The sequence below is a fragment of the Mirounga leonina genome, unplaced genomic scaffold (genome assembly GCF_011800145.1).
Source record: "Mirounga leonina isolate KUSES-001 unplaced genomic scaffold, KU_Mleo_1.0 Mir_200, whole genome shotgun sequence".
Classification (NCBI taxonomy): domain Eukaryota; kingdom Metazoa; phylum Chordata; class Mammalia; order Carnivora; family Phocidae; genus Mirounga; species Mirounga leonina.
The window spans coordinates 26,391,560-26,412,089 of NW_023270503.1; the positions used below are offsets into that span (position 1 = coordinate 26,391,560).

General features: G+C 40.2%; 2 protein-coding genes across 2 annotated transcripts; both read right to left on the bottom strand.

Moving 5' to 3' along the window:
* LOC118025085 (keratin-associated protein 3-1) lies at positions 1-294 on the bottom strand. Its single transcript, XM_035027419.1, has one exon. It carries the CDS (start codon positions 292-294, stop codon positions 1-3), a length of 294 nt encoding a protein of 97 aa, XP_034883310.1.
* Positions 295-15,939: 15,645 nt separating this feature from the next.
* Positions 15,940-19,084, bottom strand: LOC118025146 (keratin-associated protein 1-3-like). Its single transcript, XM_035027471.1, has 2 exons — positions 18,733-19,084; positions 15,940-16,533 (listed from the first exon to the last, which is right to left on the bottom strand). Exons 1-2 carry the CDS (start codon positions 19,082-19,084, stop codon positions 16,106-16,108), a joined length of 780 nt encoding a protein of 259 aa, XP_034883362.1. The 3' UTR covers positions 15,940-16,105.
* Positions 19,085-20,530: the final 1,446 nt, after the last annotated feature.

Here is a 20,530-nt window from a genome sequence, read left to right on the forward strand (position 1 = left end):
TTAGCAGGGTTCACAGGGACTCTGACAGCCAGGCTGAACGTAGGTGGTCAGGTTGATCCCACTCATTCCAGGAGTTGGGTAGTAAGAATTGAGCAGCCAGCATGTTGGCACATAGGTGTCAGGCTCACAGCAGGGTGGGGGGCAGGTGTCGCAGCAGGTGGGCTGGAGGAGGCTGATGTCATGGGGGCAGGTGCTGGGCAGGCAGACTCCGCACCGGCAGCATTTGTCAGAGGAGCAGATGGTGGTGGCGGGGCCGGTGGGAACACTGCAGCAGCAGGGAACACAGCAAGCCATGGTGTCAGGAGTTAGATTTTTTTTTTTGGGTTGAGAAGAGAAGTCTATTGGTGTCTCAATGCTTCTCTCTTCTGCCTTGGCTCTTATATACTCACCTCCCTGGGCGTCAGCCTATTACCAAGATTTTTTTCCCCTGTGTTTCAGTTTATAGCTATCTCCATTAAAACCATCCAATTACTTAAGTGTTTATTACCTGAGACACACTCTTTGTCTCATAAAAGGGGTTTAGGTTGTTTTGTTGTCAAATTAGGACTCTTCATGTTGGCTCTTTGTCACTTTAAGGACATTTCATTTCAGTCTTCAAAGGCAACGAATCATTATCCTCTAATCATTATACATCATTAGTGATGGCCTGGTATGCTAGGTATCTGCAAATCATCCCCACATTTCTTTGTCTACTTTCAGATGATGAGGTAAGTAGGCTTTTTGATTGCTAGTCTATCAGCAACCAAAGATTCTATATGATAGTTTAGGTCTTCTGGCTGAAAAAGTGCTAAAAGTCTTAGATTTATTTTTCATGGCTCCAAGAAGCTGAATTAAGATGAACAGATGGGATCTATAGAGAAGGAGATTCTGATTCTGTGTAAAGACTTTCTTAGAGAGCTGTAAAAATAATTCGCCTTCTGTTCCCTCCACGCATGTGGTGAACAATAACATGTCAGGGACAGGCAGATGGGAGTCAGGAACTGTAAAACTCCATCCAACAATGTCATGGATTAAGATTATTTGTGACCCAAAGAACAGGCATATGTATTCTAAAACAGTGCAGTGTATTCTAAAATGAGTTCCATGAACATCTGTTCGAAGGAACATTAAAGGGCTCTCTGGTAAATACATTTGGGAAATAGAGTTCTTCATTGGTGGGCCTTCCAGAGCCTTTAAAGTGCTAAAGCACTCTGTGACTTGCCAATAAAGAGCTAGAACATGTATTTTTCTCCAAACTTACTTGGCCATGGAATCATTTTGTTAGTTTCCATATGTTAGCTTCATCAATTAGTGTTCTATGGAGCACACTTGGGGAGATTTCCAAGTTACATCTAAACCACTAAAGCCCTAATGATAGAACTATTTAAATAAATAAAGGCATAACACTTGCTGTGATGTTTTAGATGCTTTGGAGTAGGAAAAAAAAAAAATATATAAAGATTTTATTTTTTTATATGACAGAGAGAGACACAGAGAGAGAGGGAACAAGCAGGGGAGAGGGAGAAGCAGGCTTCCCACAGAGCGGGGAGCCCGATGCTGGGCTCGATCCCAGGACCCTGATATCATGACCTGAGCCGAAGGCAGACGCTTAACAACTGAGCCACCCAGGCGCCCCTGGAGTAGGAAAAATATTAAACTAGTAAACCTTCAGAAATATTTTACTTTGAAAGTCTTAAAGAATGTTTTCTTGACTCATCTTCATATAAAATGGCTCAGGCTTTAAAAAATTAGAAAATTGTACATCATAAGGGTGTCAGAAGCCAAAATCAACAAGATGATGGATCCAAAAGATGCTTAACATTAAAACTGCTTTCATTTTAGCCATCTTACCACTATTAGAATGATTTTGTGGTTTTGGATTCCTCTGCTAGAATTTTGCTTGTTGTCCACGTTACTTCCATAGATATCTTAGTTCAGTCAAACCCTCACTGGCTGAACACCTGCTGCAAGTCAGACATTGCGTAAAAAAAGGAGCAAATAGGAGCCTGCCCTTGAGGATGTTGTAGAGAAGAGACACAGAGAAGTAAACTGGCAAATGACAACACAGGGTTGTACATTCAGGATTTTTAGGTGAGGTGTGGGAGTTTGGAAGTAGGTACCACTGACTTTACCTGGAAGATTCAGGAAGTACTTCATGAAAAGGGAACAATAGTGTGGGTAGGGAAGCATGATTAGGAGCTTAGCAGGTAGAATGGAATAGGAAGGGAATTTCAGCAAGTGAAACAAGGAAACAATGTGCCTCGGTGTGTTCATGGGATGGCAGAAGTGTTGATTGGGGTAAGCACAAAGCACGAACTCTGGATCTCCCTTTCTTAGGGAGGCTGTGGAGGAAAACAGTGGGAGATGGAGTTGGAAAGGTGGGTTAGTGCCACAGTAGGAAGAATTTGCTCTGTACCTAGAATGCTACACTCAGGATTTTGAACTTCATCCTCTTGGCAGTGGACATTAATTAAAGGTTTTGAACGGATATGGGACATGTTTGGATTTGTTTTTAGAAAGATGACTAGTTTTTGAGTAGAGGCTCAGCAGCAGCATCACTTACTAAGTATTAGGCCTTGTGCCGAGTGCTTTATGTGTGTTGTACAGTTCTCACCACAAGCTTATGATATACGCAAAGTTGCATCCCTGCCGTTTTACAGATGAGGAACCTGGGGGTATAAACAGGCTAAGTAACTAGTAAGGGAGTAAGTGATGGAGCTGGCATTTGAAGCCAAGCAGTCTGGCTCCAGATTCTGCACTTTAAACCACGATGCTATATTCCCTCTTGGTTCTGACTAGAGTGAAGACAATCCTCAAGATGAGTTGGTGTAAGATTGGTGGGAAGGGTGGGATCAGGTTACTGAAGGTCTTGAGACCATAGAAAGGGAGCTGATTTTAGAACCTGTTTTCCTAACCAAAATGCTAGCGGTAGAAAGGAGATAATTTGAAGGCAGGGACGGTGGATGGGAAAGTATTTGGGTGTTCTATGGGGATGTTGAGGACGGTGTGATTTCTGTCTTAGAGGGTAGCATAGAGAAGAGGGGCTATATCTGGGATTTCTCATCACATTATTCAATTTCCTGGGGACCACTAGTGGCACATCAGTTTCCACAACAAAACTAATATTCTTGTTTTTAAGATGACTACAATATGGTCATCTTATCCTCAGCTAATAGGTAGCATTTATTGAATATATATACCATGTGCCAGGCATAGTGCGTAGTATTTTATGCACATTTTCTTCCTTATTTATTACAACCCTATAAGACCAGGACTGTTACTACACCAACTTCCCAGAAGACAAAACTGAGAGTAAGGATATTAAATAATGATTTAAAGTCATACAGCTAGTGAATGGCACCTTGTCTAATAGCAATTCCTCACACTTATTGATAAAAATCAGCATTTTTCTGGGATTAAATTTTGTATAACTAAATTGTGTTCATTCATTTTTTTAAATTAGTTAATTCATTCAGCAGAAGACCCAGCACTGTGAGTCAGATATGGAAGTTAACAGGTAAGATAAGGTCCTTGTTGTTAAGGTGTTCATTCTAGCAGGGGAAGACAGACAATAAAAAAATGAAAGAATGGGGGCACCTGGGTGGCTCAGTCAGTTAAGTGTCTGCCTTTGGCTCGGGTCATGATCTCAGGGTCCTGGGATCGAGCCCCGCGTCGGACTCCCGGCTCAGCGAGGAGTCTGCTTCTCTCTCTACTCCTCCCCACTGCTTGTGATCTTTCTCTCAAATAAATAAATAAAATATTTTTTAAAAAATGAAGTAGTGACCATGACAAGTGACAAGTGATAGAAGAAAATGAAACGGTGAAGTAACAGAGTGGTTGGAGGTGATGCGGTACACTCTGCTGGTCAGGGCGGTCAGCGACAGCCCTTGCCAGGTGGCTGGAGTGCGTGCAGCAGAAGACCAGTGTGAAAGTAGATGAGGTTCACGGAGGTAGGCAGGTGCTGGGCCGTGTAGGATTTTGTAGGTTCAGCAGAGTTTAGGTTTTATTCTAAAGGCACTGGATGCTTTGCAGCAGGGGGTGAAAACATGTGTTATGTTCTGGGGAAAGGGAGGTCCTGCAGGTCCAAAGTGGAAACAGAGAGAACAATCTGTGGTCCAGGTGAGAGGATGAGCCATGTTGCCAGCGGTGGATGAACTGGTAAGAGGTGGAAGAGTTGGGGAGACATTTTTGAAAGTAGAGATGGTAGGTTGTGCTGATCAAGATGTGTGGAGAGACAGACCAAGGACCATGTTTAGGTCTCAGATTTACTCATAGGCAAGAGGGGAGCTGAGCCCCAGAGCTGCCATCTGGGTTGGTGGGAAGGGGTGGATGATGAGGTCAGTGTGGGACCTGCAGGGTGAGCAGCCTGAAGCCCATGAGAGGGAGCAGGGCTGAAGACACGGGAGGCTCCAACACCCAGATGCAGAATGTGCTTACTGCCAAGTTCTTGGCCTGGGATGAAAGGTCACTTTTATGTGTGTTAGTCACAGTTTGTTGTGAGCCTGTGAGCCTTACCAACATCCTGGATTTCTGGGGTGCTGTTGGGAAAACCCTCCCATGATGGCACCTCCCGAGTCAGCAGGAATGTCAGTGTGGTGAGATTTCACACTTCGAGGCAATTCAGTTTTCTTTAAGCCTGATGGAGCACTTCATCCCTTCACAAAAGCAGGCTATAGGAGCCTTTTCAGTTTGTCATCCTAATAAAAATGACTGTAAGTAAAAACATTCGGTCTTTGTTTTCTGAGTTGCATGATCTTTTCAATTTCTGGGGAACTCCTTTATAATATCAGTTGGAAGAAAGAAATAGCTGGCATCAGGACTGCTATGGACATCAGTCCTTTCATTGCATAATGTCCACTTTATTCTTTGCTGAGCAGGCAGGCAAAGGATTCTGGGTTTGGGTTAAGTGGTGGACTTTGGGGGCCTTTTCCAGATATCTTCTAGTGTGTGGTTATAGCCAGGACAGATATAATGCTTGCCAGCTTATTAGCCGTGTTGTTTGGGTTTCTTTTAAATGGAAGTAACGTTTTGTGACTTGAAGACCGCTGATACCGACTTAAAGGGAGTGAGTGAAGCCTTCCACTTTGTCTCACGTGGACATGTATGATCCCGATGCAACACGCCAGAGCCAGTCTCACAGTACTACACATGCACGCTTCACCCAGCTTCTGCTGGCTGGCAGTGCTGCCTATTTTTCTTGGGGGTTAATTCTCATGTGTTATTGTGGGCTGTAGAATGTGCAGATAGTAACAGGAAATTACACACAGTTAAGGTATAAATATATGTGTTAAGTAAAATTAACCTGGTTGGGAAAATGGATGTTCAATAAAATTTGAATCCCTAATATATGCCAGGCACTGGGAAAATCAAATTTTCAGCTGTTCACTGTGTGAACTCTAATATTGAGATAGTTAAACACAGTTATTCTATAGTAAACTTAGGGTTTTACATCCTTGGAATTATTTGCTAACAATAGTTATAATTTTATTTTAAATTGGATGTTTTTGTCCGTTGATTGGACAAATCTGATTACTGGATTGAATGAAATAGCTACTGGATTTCCAAAGAATTCCTGTAAGTAGTTGAAATTTTTTTTAAATTAAGATGATTAAATGTTTATGTATTTAAATATTAGCTGACATGATGACTTTAAAATATATTTTGAGTTGTTAGTTTACTGTAATATACAGCTGATTTTATAATAACAGCAAACCCTTATATAGCATTTACTGTGTAGCAGATGCAGTTCTATGCTTTACATGTATTATGTCATTTAATTCTTACAACAGCCCTATGTGGTTGGTATTGAAGGTATCCTTCGTTTTATAGATGAGGGAAACTGAGGCATAGAGAGAGTAAATAAGTTGATCAAGGTCAGCAACTGGTAAATAGTAGAGTTGGGATTTGAACCCTGGCCGTCTGGCTCCAGAGTCTGTGTTCTTAATCACTGTATACTAATCCACAGTCTCTCCATTGTTGATTATTATATTTTTGAAGAGAAAATATGTAATTTACTTTATTTCAGCCAGGCTTTGTTGATACCGGCTATTTGCCTTGCACTGTGCTAGGAGATTTAGGGGACTCAGGGATGGTTTAGTTTCTACTGGAGTTCATTGGGCACTCAGGACTTGAAGCAAAGTAGGAAAGTCATTCCAATTGTAGTGAGCAGCTGCAATAAATGCACAGATGTGGAAAAGAACAAGTTGTCATTAGGAGGCAGTGAATAGTGCACTGTGTCTAGACAGTAGTCATGTGAGGTAAAAGCTAGACGGAGAGTCTTGACTCTCAGGCTGAGGAGTTTGAATTTAAGTAGGTAGACCATTGAGAGCCACTGGCATGTTTTTCTAAAGCAGGGAAATCATTTCATTAATCTCCATTTGTAAAATACCACATTGCTAGAATGTATGAGGAATAAATTAAATAATGCATTAAAAATGTTTAACACGGTGTCTGGAACATAGTGCTCAATAAATGGTTCTAAATAAGGGTAGTTATCGTTAAGTAAATGAAGGGAAGCTGGAGTTCTTTTTCCATCATTCACAGGTAAACACCTGTGAATTCTGTTTAACAATGGGGTGATCTAGGGGTAACTCTAGGAGTTTAGCTTTCCAGTCTCTCAATGTCTGAAAAGTCTTCTGCCTGTTCACAGTCTTCACTATAACTTTGCCACCAGTAGGGGCTCCACCTCTACAAAGGAAGGACTAGTGGCCCTTAGCCTTGCTTTGCTGGAACCCTGTGAGGCTACTGGGAAGCAGTGTCTCCTTCTCTAGTACCTTCTGCCATGTTGCCATTTTGTGGAGGTAGTCCAAGCAAACCCTCAGTAAGATTTATTACTTAGAGGGTACTGAAGCAAATCTGTCAGCCTGAGTATGGATTTCTCCATTCTGCATTTCTCATCAATATCTGTGGTTTATGGTAAATGATGCAACTCACATTGAAATTTGGTTTGAAATTTTAACTGGAGAACCAAGATGTATTAGGATAGCTTATAATCATAGTTGGTCAGCATTCATCAGTAGGAATTTGGCTTCTTGGTCTGTTGGGAAGAAGTATGTGAAGAAAGAAAAGAACAGAAAGGAGAGGAACATCATATGTGGGAAAAAATTCCCACCAATTAAAAGTGTGCACATGAGTTGGATAAAGAAGGAACAACCACCCAAATGGAGTAAAACATCACCGTGGGCAGCCTTCATCCTAGTTTTCTCAGCTTTATCCTTCACTCTCGTGTATCTGGGTGTTGTTAGCCTCCTAATAGTCAACAGGGTTTTGTGCTTCTAAAGATGTACAATTGAATGGAGAGGAAGAAGAGAAAAAATTATTAATTTTTTTACATGCCAAGCATATTACTATTGATAAACTTATTTGATATAGGGACACTGAGATATTAGAACCCCCATTTGATAGGCAAGATAAAACTGGGTAGATTTGTGATTTTCAGCTTAGGTCTTCTGATTCCTTTTTTTGTCCCTTCCTACAGTTAAAAACGTCTTTAGAGTGATCAAAGTGTACAACCTGTACTCAAATACAATATAACAAGATATTTGGCTTACTTCCAGTCTCAGCCCCTGGTCCACACTAATTTCTCTTCTTAACCTTTGTGTGCTTCTCTCTCATTTTTGTCTCTTCTCTTCAATAAAACAGTAACTGTTGGGGTGAAGTTTCAAAATTCTAACCTCAGAGTTTCCTGAATTCTATCTTTAGGATTCATTATATTGTCTCCTTCCTCCCTCATGATGCCCCCTAGGGGAGAACCATGAATTCCTCCTGCTTCAAGATCTTCCTGGCTATTACTCTAGATAAACCTCTGTCATCTTGACTCTTCTCAAGCTTTCTCATGGCTCACTACCTCAGTGGCTTTGAAAATCCAGAGTTCCTTCACTTCTCCATCCCACAATGTTATAAACCTACTAGGATCTTTTCTGCAGGTCTACAGGTCTCATCTTTTGAACAAATGAATACTATCTTTACTTTATTCTGGTTCCATTCAGACCAAGATTCCTCCCATCCTTTTGAGAAAAGATTTAGTTTGTCTCTTCCACCTAAGATAAATACTAAAAAAAAATCTTAAAAAAAAAAAAAAAGAAAGAAATGAAGAGCCCCAATATGACAAATATTTGGTGCTTTGGATTAGTCTCTCTGAATCTCACAAGAACACTTTTACTTAACTCTCAAATCCCCAGGCTCACCCTATGGTTTTCATGTTTCAGTTGATGTGATGATTCAACATTTTCTCCCTTGAAGTTTCCTCAAAATCCCTTTGTATTCTTGGGCTTTTAAAATTAAGTTTGCCTGTTAGCATTTAATAGAATAACCATGATGGAAAGCAGGTTTCTCAAGTCAGAGTTATGGTTTTGGGGATAAGTCAGTAATTAACAAAGGGCCATCTGCTGTCACTTCTCCATGGCACAGCCCACTTTGCATAGAAGGTTTTTAATAGAAATGGTAGAGCTTTCTTAACTACAGAGCTAAATGGTGCTGAGTAATCTTTCTAATGCCTCAGATTCTGTCAGGCCTATAATGTAATTCTCTGGCTGCCATCTCCAAAGCTCAGAGACATTTTTTTCATAGTCAGTTCCTAGGGTTAATCAAAGTAAGTGGGAAGTTGAACAAATGGTTCAGTAAATAATCTGAATAGGCAGTAAGAGTGTAACAGTGAGGATCCCTTCAGGAAACAAGAACCACGCCCATTATTTGAATCAAGTGAATTTTATATGGAGGATTTTAAAATAAGTTCTTTTAGGTAACTAAAAGGGTTAAAAGGGGATACTGAGATGTTACAAATATAAGAACTGCAGAAAACCCTGGGAATGATAGTTTCTTTCAACGGAGGAGGGAGGGAATTAACACTTAGAAATTTAGAGAGGGGGTTGTCCTGCAGAGCCAAGACTCAGATGTTTCAGGAAAACTGGCAGGCTGGTGACTCTAAGTGGGGTGTGCAGTGAAGCAGGTTCTACAAGTGTTGAGAAAACTGCAGACTGGATTTAGGTGCTTCTCTGGAAAGGATCTGCAGCTGCTGGAGTGAACAAGTGTTATTGGGAGATAATCCTGGGAATTGTCAGCAAACAGGAAGTCCCAATTAAGCAGAAGGAAGCAAAAAGGAAGGAGCATGTTCCTTCTTCCTCTTCAGCTTTGCAGCTTTCCTCTGTCACCCCCTAGTGGTAAAGCCCGACAGAGTGGTCTGCAGAGCATCACAGGGCTGACGACAGCAGGGAGGGCATGAAGCTGGGACAGTAACTTTAACACCTGGCACAGAGGAGCTCACTCTGAAAGCCCACAGCTTCCCAAATAGACATCTTTAAATCAGCTGAACCAATGAAATCAGAAAGGGAGACAAACCATAAGAGACTCTTAACTACAGGAAACAAACTGAGGGTTGCTGGAGCGGGGGAGGTAGGTGGGAGGATGGAGTTATTGGGTAATGGGCATTAAGGAGGGCATCTGATGTAATGAGCACTGGGTGTTATATGCAACTGATGAATCACTAAACTCAAGCTCTGAAACTAATAATACACTATATGTTAATTAGTTGATTTTAAATAAAATAAATAAATCAGCTGAACCTCCCCACACCATTCTTCATTTCCAGTTCCTTAATTTCATTGTCTTGTTATGAGTTTTGGAGTCAGAGTTGGGTTCATATTTTAGTTTTTACTTCTGAGCTGTGTGACTATAAGCAAGCTATTTAACTTTCTTTATTCATTAAAAAACTACTTTGAGATATGATTGACATACAAAAAGCTATTTAAATTTAAATAACTTGATGAGTTTGGAGATAAGTATATACCAGTGAAACAGCACAATCAATGCCATAAACTCCGAAAGTTTCCTCTTCTTTTTCCAACTTTTTTGTGATGAGAACACTTAATATACATCTTTTTAGCAAATTTTTAAGTGTACAATACAGTATTGCTAACTATAGACCCTGTGGTACACAGTAGATCTCTAAGACTTATGCATCTTGCATAACTGAAGCTTTGTACCCTTTGACCATTACCTCCTCAATTCTCCCCACCCCTGAACCTCTGGTAACTGATGTGAAATATTGGGGTTCATGAGCAGTCAATAAAGAATTCTTGAAACATCTTCAGTGCAAAAAGGGTGGTTTTATTAAAGCACAGGGACAGGACCTGTGGGCAGAAAGAGCTGTACTGGGGTTGTGAAGAGTGGCTGATTGTATACTTTGAAGTTGGGAGGGCATTAGGGATAGCATGAGTCTCTGAGGAACTTGGAAGCAAGATTTCCAGGACCCTGAGGGGCTAGTAGTTGTTAGGAAAAGTCCATTTACTACTATCTAGTAAAACTTTAATCATGAGACCCTTCAGGTGAATATCAGTGTTCCATATGCTTGGAGGATGATTGCTAACCTATATCTTGGGTGGGGGTAGAGATAAAGGAAGTTTCCAAAGGGATTTTTGCAGGATCCTGGAAGTCTGGCTAATGTCAAGCTAAGGTTTCTTTTGCCTCTAGCAAAGTATTAACATTGAGGCAGTTGAGTTCCTGGAGAAAGGTTACTTGGCCTGTATCAAATACTTGTTAATGGGCTGTAAGTTGTAAGGAAATTTAATTTTTTTTTCCTTTTTCTCCACATCAGTAACCACCATTCTATTCTCTGCTTCTATGAGTTTGACTATTTTAGATTCCTCATAAAAGTGATGTCATATAGGATTTGTTCTGTATCTGGCTTATTTATGTTAGCATAATCATCCATGTAAACAACATGATTTTCTTTCTTTTTTAAAGCTGGATAATATTCCATTGTATGTAAATATCACATTTTCTTTATCCATCATTCATTGTTGGATACTTATTTTGCTTCCATGTCTTGGATATTGTGAATAATGTTGCAGTGAACGTGGGAGTACACATATCTCTTTGAGATCCTGATTTCAGTTTGTTTAACCTCTTTCAGATTTAATTTACTCATCTTACAAAACCAAGATAACTGTTTCACAGAACTGATGGAATATTAAATGAAATTGGGTTCATTTGAAGTTTAGTCTGGGTACAGCATATGGCACTAAACAAGGGAAGGAGAAAGGAGAAGAAAAGGAAGAAAATACACATAGTTTCTATAATCCTTCTAATTGGTCATAAGACTGTAGTTGATATTTACAACTCTCTGCCTCCACTACACATTTCATGTTTTCTTTATGCTCAATCAGGACTTCAACTGGTTGAGATTCTTTACCTGCTAGGGGATGATTTAAATCTTCATTTCTGAAAGGAAAATCCATAATGGTCCTGTCTTTTTCAGGTTGTCAGTAGATGGGTTACGCTAGCACACTAAAATACAGTATATATTGAATTCAAAATGCAAAAAGGCCCACCAAGAGTTGTGCTTTTCCTAGCCGGAGATAGTTCAAGGGACAACAGGTTTTCTTTCACTTTAGAAAGGAGATCTCAACATGTTCTAGACAATTTGACTCCAAGAGGTTTCACTGAGGTGGTGACCTCCTTAATTTTTGTGGGGTTTACCTCCAACCCGGGAGTTCACATGTGTTTACTAAGACATCTAAAGTACTTGCTACTTCCTGCTCCTCAAACAATGAGCACAATGTCATCACTGCAGTGGACTGATACGATGTGTGGAATGTCAAGACGGTTAAGATCTCTGCTGAGTATATTATGACAGAAAGCAGGAGAGTTGACACAGCCCTGAGGCAGTATTTGTAAGGTTACTGTTGGTCATAGCAGTTAAAAGCATACTACTTCTGATTGTCCTAGCAAACTGATATGGAGAAAAAGGCATTTTCATGTCAAAAACTGCATACTTCCAGTTGCCAGGGGCTATGTTGATTTGTTCCATGAAAGAGACTCCATCTGGAACATCAGCTCCAATTGGGGCCATTACCTAAATTGGTTTAAAATAATGTAGATAATTACTCTTATATTCTGATTTGTCTGCTTTTTCCATAGGACAAACGAGAGTAAGTGGGGAGATGCTAGGTATCACCACTGGGCTTTATTCAAGTGTCTGAAAATGGCACTCATCTTCACAATTCCTCCAGGGATCTGATACCATTTTTTATTTACTACTGTTGTAATGAGGGGAATGTCCAGTGGCTTCTACTTGGTTCTTCCTACCATTTGAGCTTTATTTCTCAAGCCAGAGTGCTAATGTGGGGATTCTGCCAATTGTCAAGAAGATTATCCGAGTTATAGATTCCCAAATTGAGGAATTGATCTCTGGAACCTACTGGGTCCACTTTGATTAAAATGAGTGGTAAGACTCCAACTATCATCTGGCCACCATCAGCCACCACTTTCACTGATGCACTGGAGTGACATTTTGGGTCTTTAGGAGTTAGTGTCAACATAGTGTCTGGTAATCCCTTGAGTAGGCAGAATTTGGGGCCCTATGACCTCTGAGCCCCGGTGTCATACCCATCAATATGTTATGTTACAGGACAAAAGGGACTTTGCTGTTGTAATTAAGGTTACTAATAAGTTGACTCTAAAATAAAGAGGTTATCCTGGGCTATCCAGGTGGACTGAGAGACAGTAACTGACACAAAGAGGAACTTATTCTGACTTCCACAGCTTCCAAATAGCCATTTTTAAATCTTCTGAACCTCCTCACACCTCCTTCAAGTCTAGTTACTTAATTTCATTCTCTGTGAGTTTTGGAGTCAGACAGATTTGGGTTCAGATTTTACAGGGTTTGTTTGTTTGTTTGTTTACTTATAAGAATATGTGATTTAAGCAAGCTACTTAGATTCATTTAGACTTACTTTCCTCACCTACAAGCCAGGATAACAATATCTATTTCAAGGATTGATGTAAGTGTTAAATAAAGTGTGCAGAAAGTGTAATTAGCCCATAGGTCATGGTGGTTCTCCACTCTCTCCTTCATGCCTGTCTTCCCCATCATTTCCCCCCTTTTCTTTTCTGCCTCTTGTCCCTAGTCTTTTCATTGTTTTTTCTGTCTTTTCTCCTCTATTTTGTGCTTTTCCTTTTCATTCTTTTCTCCATCATTTATTATCTTAATCCCCCCACCTGATTTTCTTCTATCCCTTTTGTTATCCATATACCCATATTATGGTCAATGAACCTCAATTAAAAATTCTCTCTTTTGCTTTAGAATTTGTAATTGATGTGCTTTTCCTATCACTTAACTGTTTATGCATCTCAAGTCCTTATAGGTGTCATATATAGGAAGTTTCCATTTTGAGAGCTTACTGCAGTCTCTTGCATAGTGTAGTGGTTAGAAATATTCTAGGTTTCCAGTTTTGGAAAAACCAACAGATCAAAGGACTTACTCTTCTCACAGGTAGGCAGCTGCTAGTAATGGTGCAGAGGCTCAGCTATGTCAGGACCAGTGTCCCTTCCATTGTCTTGAGATTTTGTAGTTCCAGGAATCATATCTGTGTTTAAAGTGAAAAGAATAGTCTGGGTGAAGAGGAAGTAGAAGCACCAGCAGTATATGTCCCTTTTATCAATAAAAGGAAGGTTTCTTAAAAGCCCATAACTGACTTCTGTTTAGATTTCACAGGCCAGTCCTGTGTCTATTTCTATAACTTTATTTTTTTAAATCTATAAGCTTGTTATTTTAGTGCTGGACTACAGGCATCTGCGGGGCATAGTAGTCAGAACATTTTGGCAACATTTTGATGTCTCTATGGTTTTGTCTTTTTCAGAATGTTCTATAGTTGGAATAATATAGCACATAGCCTTTTTATTTTTTTTATTTTTATTTTTATTTAAAGATTTTATTTATTTATTTGAGAGAGAGAATGAGATAGAGAGCATGAGAGGGGGGAGGGTCAGAGAGAGAGGCAGACTCCCTGCTGAGCAGGGAGCCCGAAGTGGGACTCGATCCCGGGACTCCAGGATCATGACCTGAGCCGAAGGCAGTCGCTTAACCAACTGAGCCACCCAGGCGCCCGCACAATATGCATGTAATATTCTTCCATGTCTTTTTGTGGCTTGATAAATCATTTCTTTTTATCACAGAATAGTATTCCATTGCATAGATGTAATACAGTTTGTTTTTCCATTCACCTATTGAAGGACATCTTTGTTGCTTCCAATTCTTGGCAATTATGAATTAAGCTGCTATAAACGTTCATGTGTAGGTTTTTGTGTGGACATAAGTTTTCAGCTTATTTGGATAAATACATAGGAGCACAATTGCTGGATTGTATAATAAGCCTATGTTTAACTTGGTAAGAAACAGCCCAACAGTCTTCCAAAGTGGCTGTGCCATTGTGCATTCCTACCAGCAGTGAGAGAGAATTCTTGTTGTTCCAGTAGCATTTCACCAGCATTTGGTGTTGTCATTGCTTTGGATTTTAGCCACTCTAATGGTGTGCAGCTTGAACTCTTTTTTCACTCTTTTCCTCCCATTTAGAATGATCTTCAGGGCCCCAAAGATTGCTTCCCTTGTGAAGCCTTTCCAAATGCTGCTCCCGACATAACCCCTGCTGGTCCCAAAGTGATCTTTTCCTCTTTGAAATCCCATTTCTGGCCCTTCCATCTTCTTTTTTGCAGTCTACATAACCAGGATATTACTTTCCACAGCAATGGCCATCCAGAGCCTCTCCACAATTTCTGAGCGTTCCTGAGGCATTACTTTCTTGTAGTTTCCCCTGCTCTGTCTGGGTCCTGGGTTGTCTCCAACTCCCTTTGAATCAACCCAGACATGAAACTCAGCTCTTTCTCTGGTATTCACAGGAAAGTTGACCTACCCTAAGGATTGTGGGAGTTTGGTAACTTAATGGGGATGAATCATAGAGTAATATTCATGACCTTCTGACTGGGTCTCTCCTCTCTCTTCTTTCTTCTTCTCACTCCCTGGAGTGAGAGTAAAAAAAAAAAAAAAAATCCTTCTCTCTGCCTCACGTGTAATTATTTTACATCCTTCTCTTAGGGTTTTTATGTTTGCTAACATGCATGTCACATGTGATGCACCTATTGTAAGTTGGACCATCAAGGCTTATTGGCCACGGAAACATCTCCCTAAAGTAGAGGGAGATTTTTTTCTACCAACTATTAAGAGAATACAGTTTATCTTGTTAAATTGTTTGTAGCTATTTTCACATACATACTTTTTTTTTTTTAAAGATTTTATTTATTTATTTGAGAGAGAGAGAATGAGAGACAGAGAGCATGAGAGGGAGGAGGGTCAGAGGGAGAAGCAGACTCCCTGCCGAGCAGGGAGCCCGATGCGGGACTTGATCCCGGGACTCCAGGATCATGACCTGAGCCGAAGGCAGTTGCTTAACCAACTGAGCCACCCAGGCGCCCCACATACATACTTTTTCTTACTGGATAGCAAAGTCCTCAAAGATAAGAATTAAGTCTTCATCTTTCTGATCTCCATAGTCCCTGCTTTAGAAGTGGTGGTCAATAAATGTTTATAGAATGAATGAATGAATAAAAAAAAAGAATGAATGAATACATTATATATGATTTCAGTTTCTTCTAAAAAGAAATAAATGTATTTCTTTCAAGTGGGCATTCACAAATTATCACAGTTAACCCATTTTAGGTACAAGTGGAAACATAGACTATGGTTTGTTTGCCCAGTTATAGTATTTATTAAGAAATGACAGAAAACACTGTATCATAGATGTAACTGAAATAGCCAGCAGACAAGATCATTATGATCCCACCCTGCAAAAAAAGGGATGGAATCAGATGTTGAAAGATGAAAAAGTCTAGCCTACTCCTTAGAAAGTGAATGTTGAGTGAAGAGTCCATTCTCTCTGGTAACAACTGAGGAGTGTCACTTGACTATACTCTGGTGCCTTTGATGTTAGACAAAAATGTTAGGTAAACAGAGCTAAAAATAGATTATAAAGCAGGGAAGAATTAGATCTGTGGGTAGTTCTCAAGGATTAATTCCACAGTATATCAGTAATTTTCAACCCTGCAGAAAAATCAGAAATAGTATATCCAAAACATTTGATAGTCAGCTGGTAGGTTCACAGCATTTCTGTGTCGGCAGTGGACAGTCAGGGTATTCACTGCAGAATGAAATCAGATAAAACTCATATACTTGGTAGCCCCCATAACAAAAACGCAAATGGAAGTCTAAGAACTTGTGGTGGTCCAGTGGTGGTTGAGGAGATATGCTATTCAGAGATCCTGTGTCCTGGGCAACTGGAAATCAGCAGCCTGGCTTTCAGCAGGTGGGCTCACAACAGCTGGGCTGGCAGCAGTAGCAGCAGCAGGCTGGGCGGCAGCAGGACTGTCCGCAGTAGGATGGGCGGCAGCAGGAGGCCTGGGCGTGGTGCAGCTGGCAGCAGGTTGGGGGCGTGCAGCTCACCACACAGCAGGGGGGCAGGCAGGTGTCCTCCACGCGGCAGTCAGGGCGGCACCACCTGACTCGGCAGCTCACAGCTCCGTAGCCACCCTCCTGGCCACCACCAGTGCCACAGCTGGTCCCACCACAGCTGGGCTGGCAGCAGCTGGGCTGGCAGCAGCTGGGCTGGCAACAGCTGGGCTGGCAGCAGCTGGAGCCACAGTTCCCACTGGTGGAGCAGGTGGGAAATCCACAGAAGCTAGTGGAGCAGCAGGCCATGGTCAGGAGCTGGGTTGAGAGTTGGGTTGCTTGTAGGTGTTTTGGTGGTAAAGTCTAGGTCAGGCAGGCCTTTTATATATCTGAGCCAGCTTCTATTTATAAAATTCTTAACATACCTTGTTTTTGTTTAAATTTGTTCCTCATTGGTTCTCTGATTGGCTTACATTGAAATACTTAAGACCCATTATGAGCAGCAGTTTAGAAATTACTTTGTTTTATAGTTTCATTTGGACTCCTCATATTGGTCCTTTGCTCTTTGGAATACATTTGTGGTTTTCCACGTTCAAAGAGTCCTTCCATTTTAGTCCACGTCAACACCCTCATTTTGTAGAGGTGGCACGTGACACTCTGTCTATATGTCTAAGGCTAAGGCTAATTGTGCTCTTAGGTTTAACTCTTATTTTTTCTTTCTGGCTTTACAGACTGAATTCTGTTGAATTTAGGACAGTGGAACATCCCCTGAATTGAAGAGTACCTTTGGTCATACATAATTAAAAGCTTCCAACTAATTTACTCCAACATCAAATCAAATTACTATTATAGTTCCTTTGATTTCAATCAATTTGAAATATGTAAATATTATTCGTATTCTAGGTCAGAAATCTTTTCTTGTGAACCAAGTGACATAGTTTATATAAAGGTATCTTGCAGAGTGCTTAGCTTCAGGTAGAACTTTAATAAATGCTTACCAAATCTGATTTTGAATGGGTGGAGTAAAAGACATGATTCATGGACACATGTACCACTTGTAAATGATTTAATAGAACTTTCAAGCTGTAGTGCCTCTCATGGAGGAGTCCTTGTTATTGTCAAAAGAGAGTAGGAAGTGATGAAATATTTTTCTACTGCTGGAATATTTGAACCAAGTCTCAGGGAAAAGCATCTGGGAGTTATGACATTTTGAAGAATGTACTGCCATCTACTACTATATTCTTTGAAATGCATTTGATCTAGCATTGTCAATTATGTTTGATCTATCATTGCTACCAATTAAATGATAGAGGTAAGTGCTGGGAGCTTGTAAATAACTTGAAAAATATTTTTCATAAAGTGTCCTGTATTTTGTCCTATTGGATTTTATATGTTGCACTAAAATACTTAATGTGGAATTAAAAAATTAAATGGCAAAGGTATTTTTTTTTCTAGATTTATGTTAACTTCCTAAGAGAACATCTTTCAGATTGGGTTGCAAAGTGCAACATACCTAGTTTGAGATTTCTAATGCATGTGTCTGACTAGTGGTGATGGTAGAACTCACAGGGTATCTCCCTGGCTCTTTTTTCTACCCTCATTTAGATCAGAGATACATTTTATAGGAACTCAAGTAAATGGAGATGAGTGTTGGGAGTTGAAACTTAGCAATTTGGGGATGAGTGAGAAGAATATAATAGGCTAAGGCCTAGGAATTAAACCTGAATGCATTTGGAAAATAGTATCTAAAAGATAGTATCTGGTAGATGTTTTAAAATTTACTTAGTAATATAATCTTTAGTTAGGCACACATGAAGGAGAACATCTAGTATATAAACTGGAAGGAGATTAAAATGGTAGAGGTAAATCTAGGTAGAAATCCCATAGATTTGAGCAACCTGAAAATTTTAGCCAAAAGTGACTTTACTGGTTTAGACCTAATCATAATAGGTTAGAACATTTTAAGTATTTGAATAACTATGAAGATTATTTAATGCATGGAGCATATTATTAACTGATGGATTTAAGCATAATGTAATTAGTATTTAATCTTTCTGATTTAGACTTTATGTTTATGCTTTAGGATTATTATCAAAATGCAAATCCACTCTTCTTGAATTCCAGCTAAAGATGGACAAGCTTAGAGGTAGAAGGAAGAAAATAACTCAGTTTGCTTTACACATTTAAACATTTTATTTGAAATTAAAGGGATATTTGAGGAGAAAGCAGGTCTGAAAATACGTGGGGATCAAGAGATAGGAGACAGAGATGTTACTGAATTGAAGAAATACCCTACCCTGGTGTCTTTTCAAGCAAGGCAGGATATCTAGATACTCTGATTGATACATGCTTTCAGTGTGCTAATTCAACACATCCAAGAGGGTCCTGTCTAAGACCCATTATTTCTGAGTAGCTTAGAAACATCATGATACTTAGCATGGGAGTAAAATTGAACCCTTCTTCAGAGATCAGAGCAGTTTGTTTAGTTTCCCCTTTCATTCTTAATCAGCAGCCTGGCTTTCAGCAGATGGGCTCACAACAGCTGGGCTGGCAGCAGTAGCAGCAGCAGGCTGGGCGGCAGCAGGACTGTCCGCAGTAGGATGGGCGGCAGCAGGAGGCCTGGGCGTGGTGCAGCTGGCAGCAGGTTGGGGGCGTGCAGCTCACCACACAGCAGGGGGGCAGGCAGGTGTCCTCCACGCGGCAGTCAGGGCGGCACCACCTGACTCGGCAGCTCACAGCTCCGTAGCCACCCTCCTGGCCACCACCAGTGCCACAGCTGGTCCCACCACAGCTGGGCTCGTAGCAGCTGGGCTGGCAGCAGCTGGAGCCACAGTTCCCACTGGTGGAGCAGGTGGGAAATCCACAGAAGCTAGTGGAGCAGCAGGCCATGGTCAGGAGCTGGGTTGAGAGTTGGATTGTTAAGAGAAGTTTTTGAGTTTTGGCTGCACCTTCTACATCTGGCCTTTTATATATTTCCTAGAGCTGCATATTTCCCTGACATTCAGTATTGTTCCTTGATACCATTTGCAAAGTAAGTCTCTGATTGGCTGATCCCTGAGTTGTTTAGAAAGTTATTAATAGCATTTCAGTAGCCTGCTTTGGTCATTATTCAGTTAAGTCTCATTATATTTCTTCTTTGCCCTCTGGATCATTATAGAAGCCAATCAGCAACACCTCTTTATGCAAATCACATGACAGACTAGAGTTGGGCCAACCCTGGCTTGCTTTGTCATACCTGTCCTTTGTTAACCTGTAGGCCAAGTTTATCTAAATTGAGCATTTTCTTCCTAAGTAGTCACTAAATTAAGGATCAGGACTTCATAAATAGAATTTGTTCAGATTTGGAATGACTAACATTAGTGTCATCAAAACATGAGCTATCCAAATTAATCAACATCCAAAGCACTATGCCTTTCTAGAATCTGTTTGTGCAAGTTACAGGATACTAAGAGCTCTAACCAGTATTTTTGCCTTCAACCATCAGTGTACATATTCCCAGTTGAAACCCTTAGTGACTTTTGCTGGTAGATTGTTTTCTGACTCTACTAAATTAAAAATACATGCTAGTAATGAATACGTGTTTTAACAAGTCAAACAGTACACAGGCATATAAAGAAATTTAATATTTTTCCTCTCTTCTCCAAAACACCCATTCCCTCCACAACTAGTACTTCAGAAATAATAAATATTAACAGTTTAGTGCATATTCTTTGACACCTTTCTCCCTGCTTTTACAGACATAAACCAGCATAGATAGATAGATCATCTAAATAAAAGTTGGGGTCTAGATGTATTTTTAAAAAGTTTTATTTATAGTAAAATACACATAATGTGAAATTTACCATCTTAATCATTTAAGTGCACTGTTCCCTAGTGTGAAGTACATTCACATTGGTGTGCAATCTGGAGAGCTCTTTTTAACCTCCAAAACTGAAACTCTTTGTCCATTAAAGAACAACCTTTCCATTCTCTCCTCCCTAGGCCTTTGGTAACCACTTTTTCACTCTTTGTTTAGATGAATTTGACCAACTTAGGTGCCTCATATAAGTGAAACTATCCAGTATGTCTTTTTAATGAATGGGTTATTTCACTTAGCATACTGTCCTCAAGATTCATCCATGTTATAGAATGTATGAGAATTTCCTTCCTTTTTAAGGCTGAATAATATTCCTTTGTATGTATACACCACAATTTGTTTATCCGTTAATCCATTGATGGACACTTGGGCTGCTTCCAGCCTTTTGGCTATTGTGATTAATGCCCATACTACTCAAAGTAATTTACAGATTTTAAGTTTTTTGGGTAACTGCCATACTGTTTCCCATAGTGGCTGCT

Excerpts from the sequence above, each read along its gene's own strand:
- LOC118025085 (XM_035027419.1), bottom strand. The coding sequence starts at position 294 with ATGGCTTGCTGTGTTCCCTGCTGCTGCAGTGTTCCCACCGGCCCCGCC.
- LOC118025146 (XM_035027471.1), bottom strand. The coding sequence starts at position 19,084 with ATGGCCTGCTGCTCCACTAGCTTCTGTGGATTTCCCACCTGCTCCACC. Across the intron at positions 16,534-18,732 it reads CTGCTGCCAGCCCAGCTGTT|CAACCCAACTCTCAACCCAG; the intron begins GTGAGCCCATCT and ends AACACCTACAAG.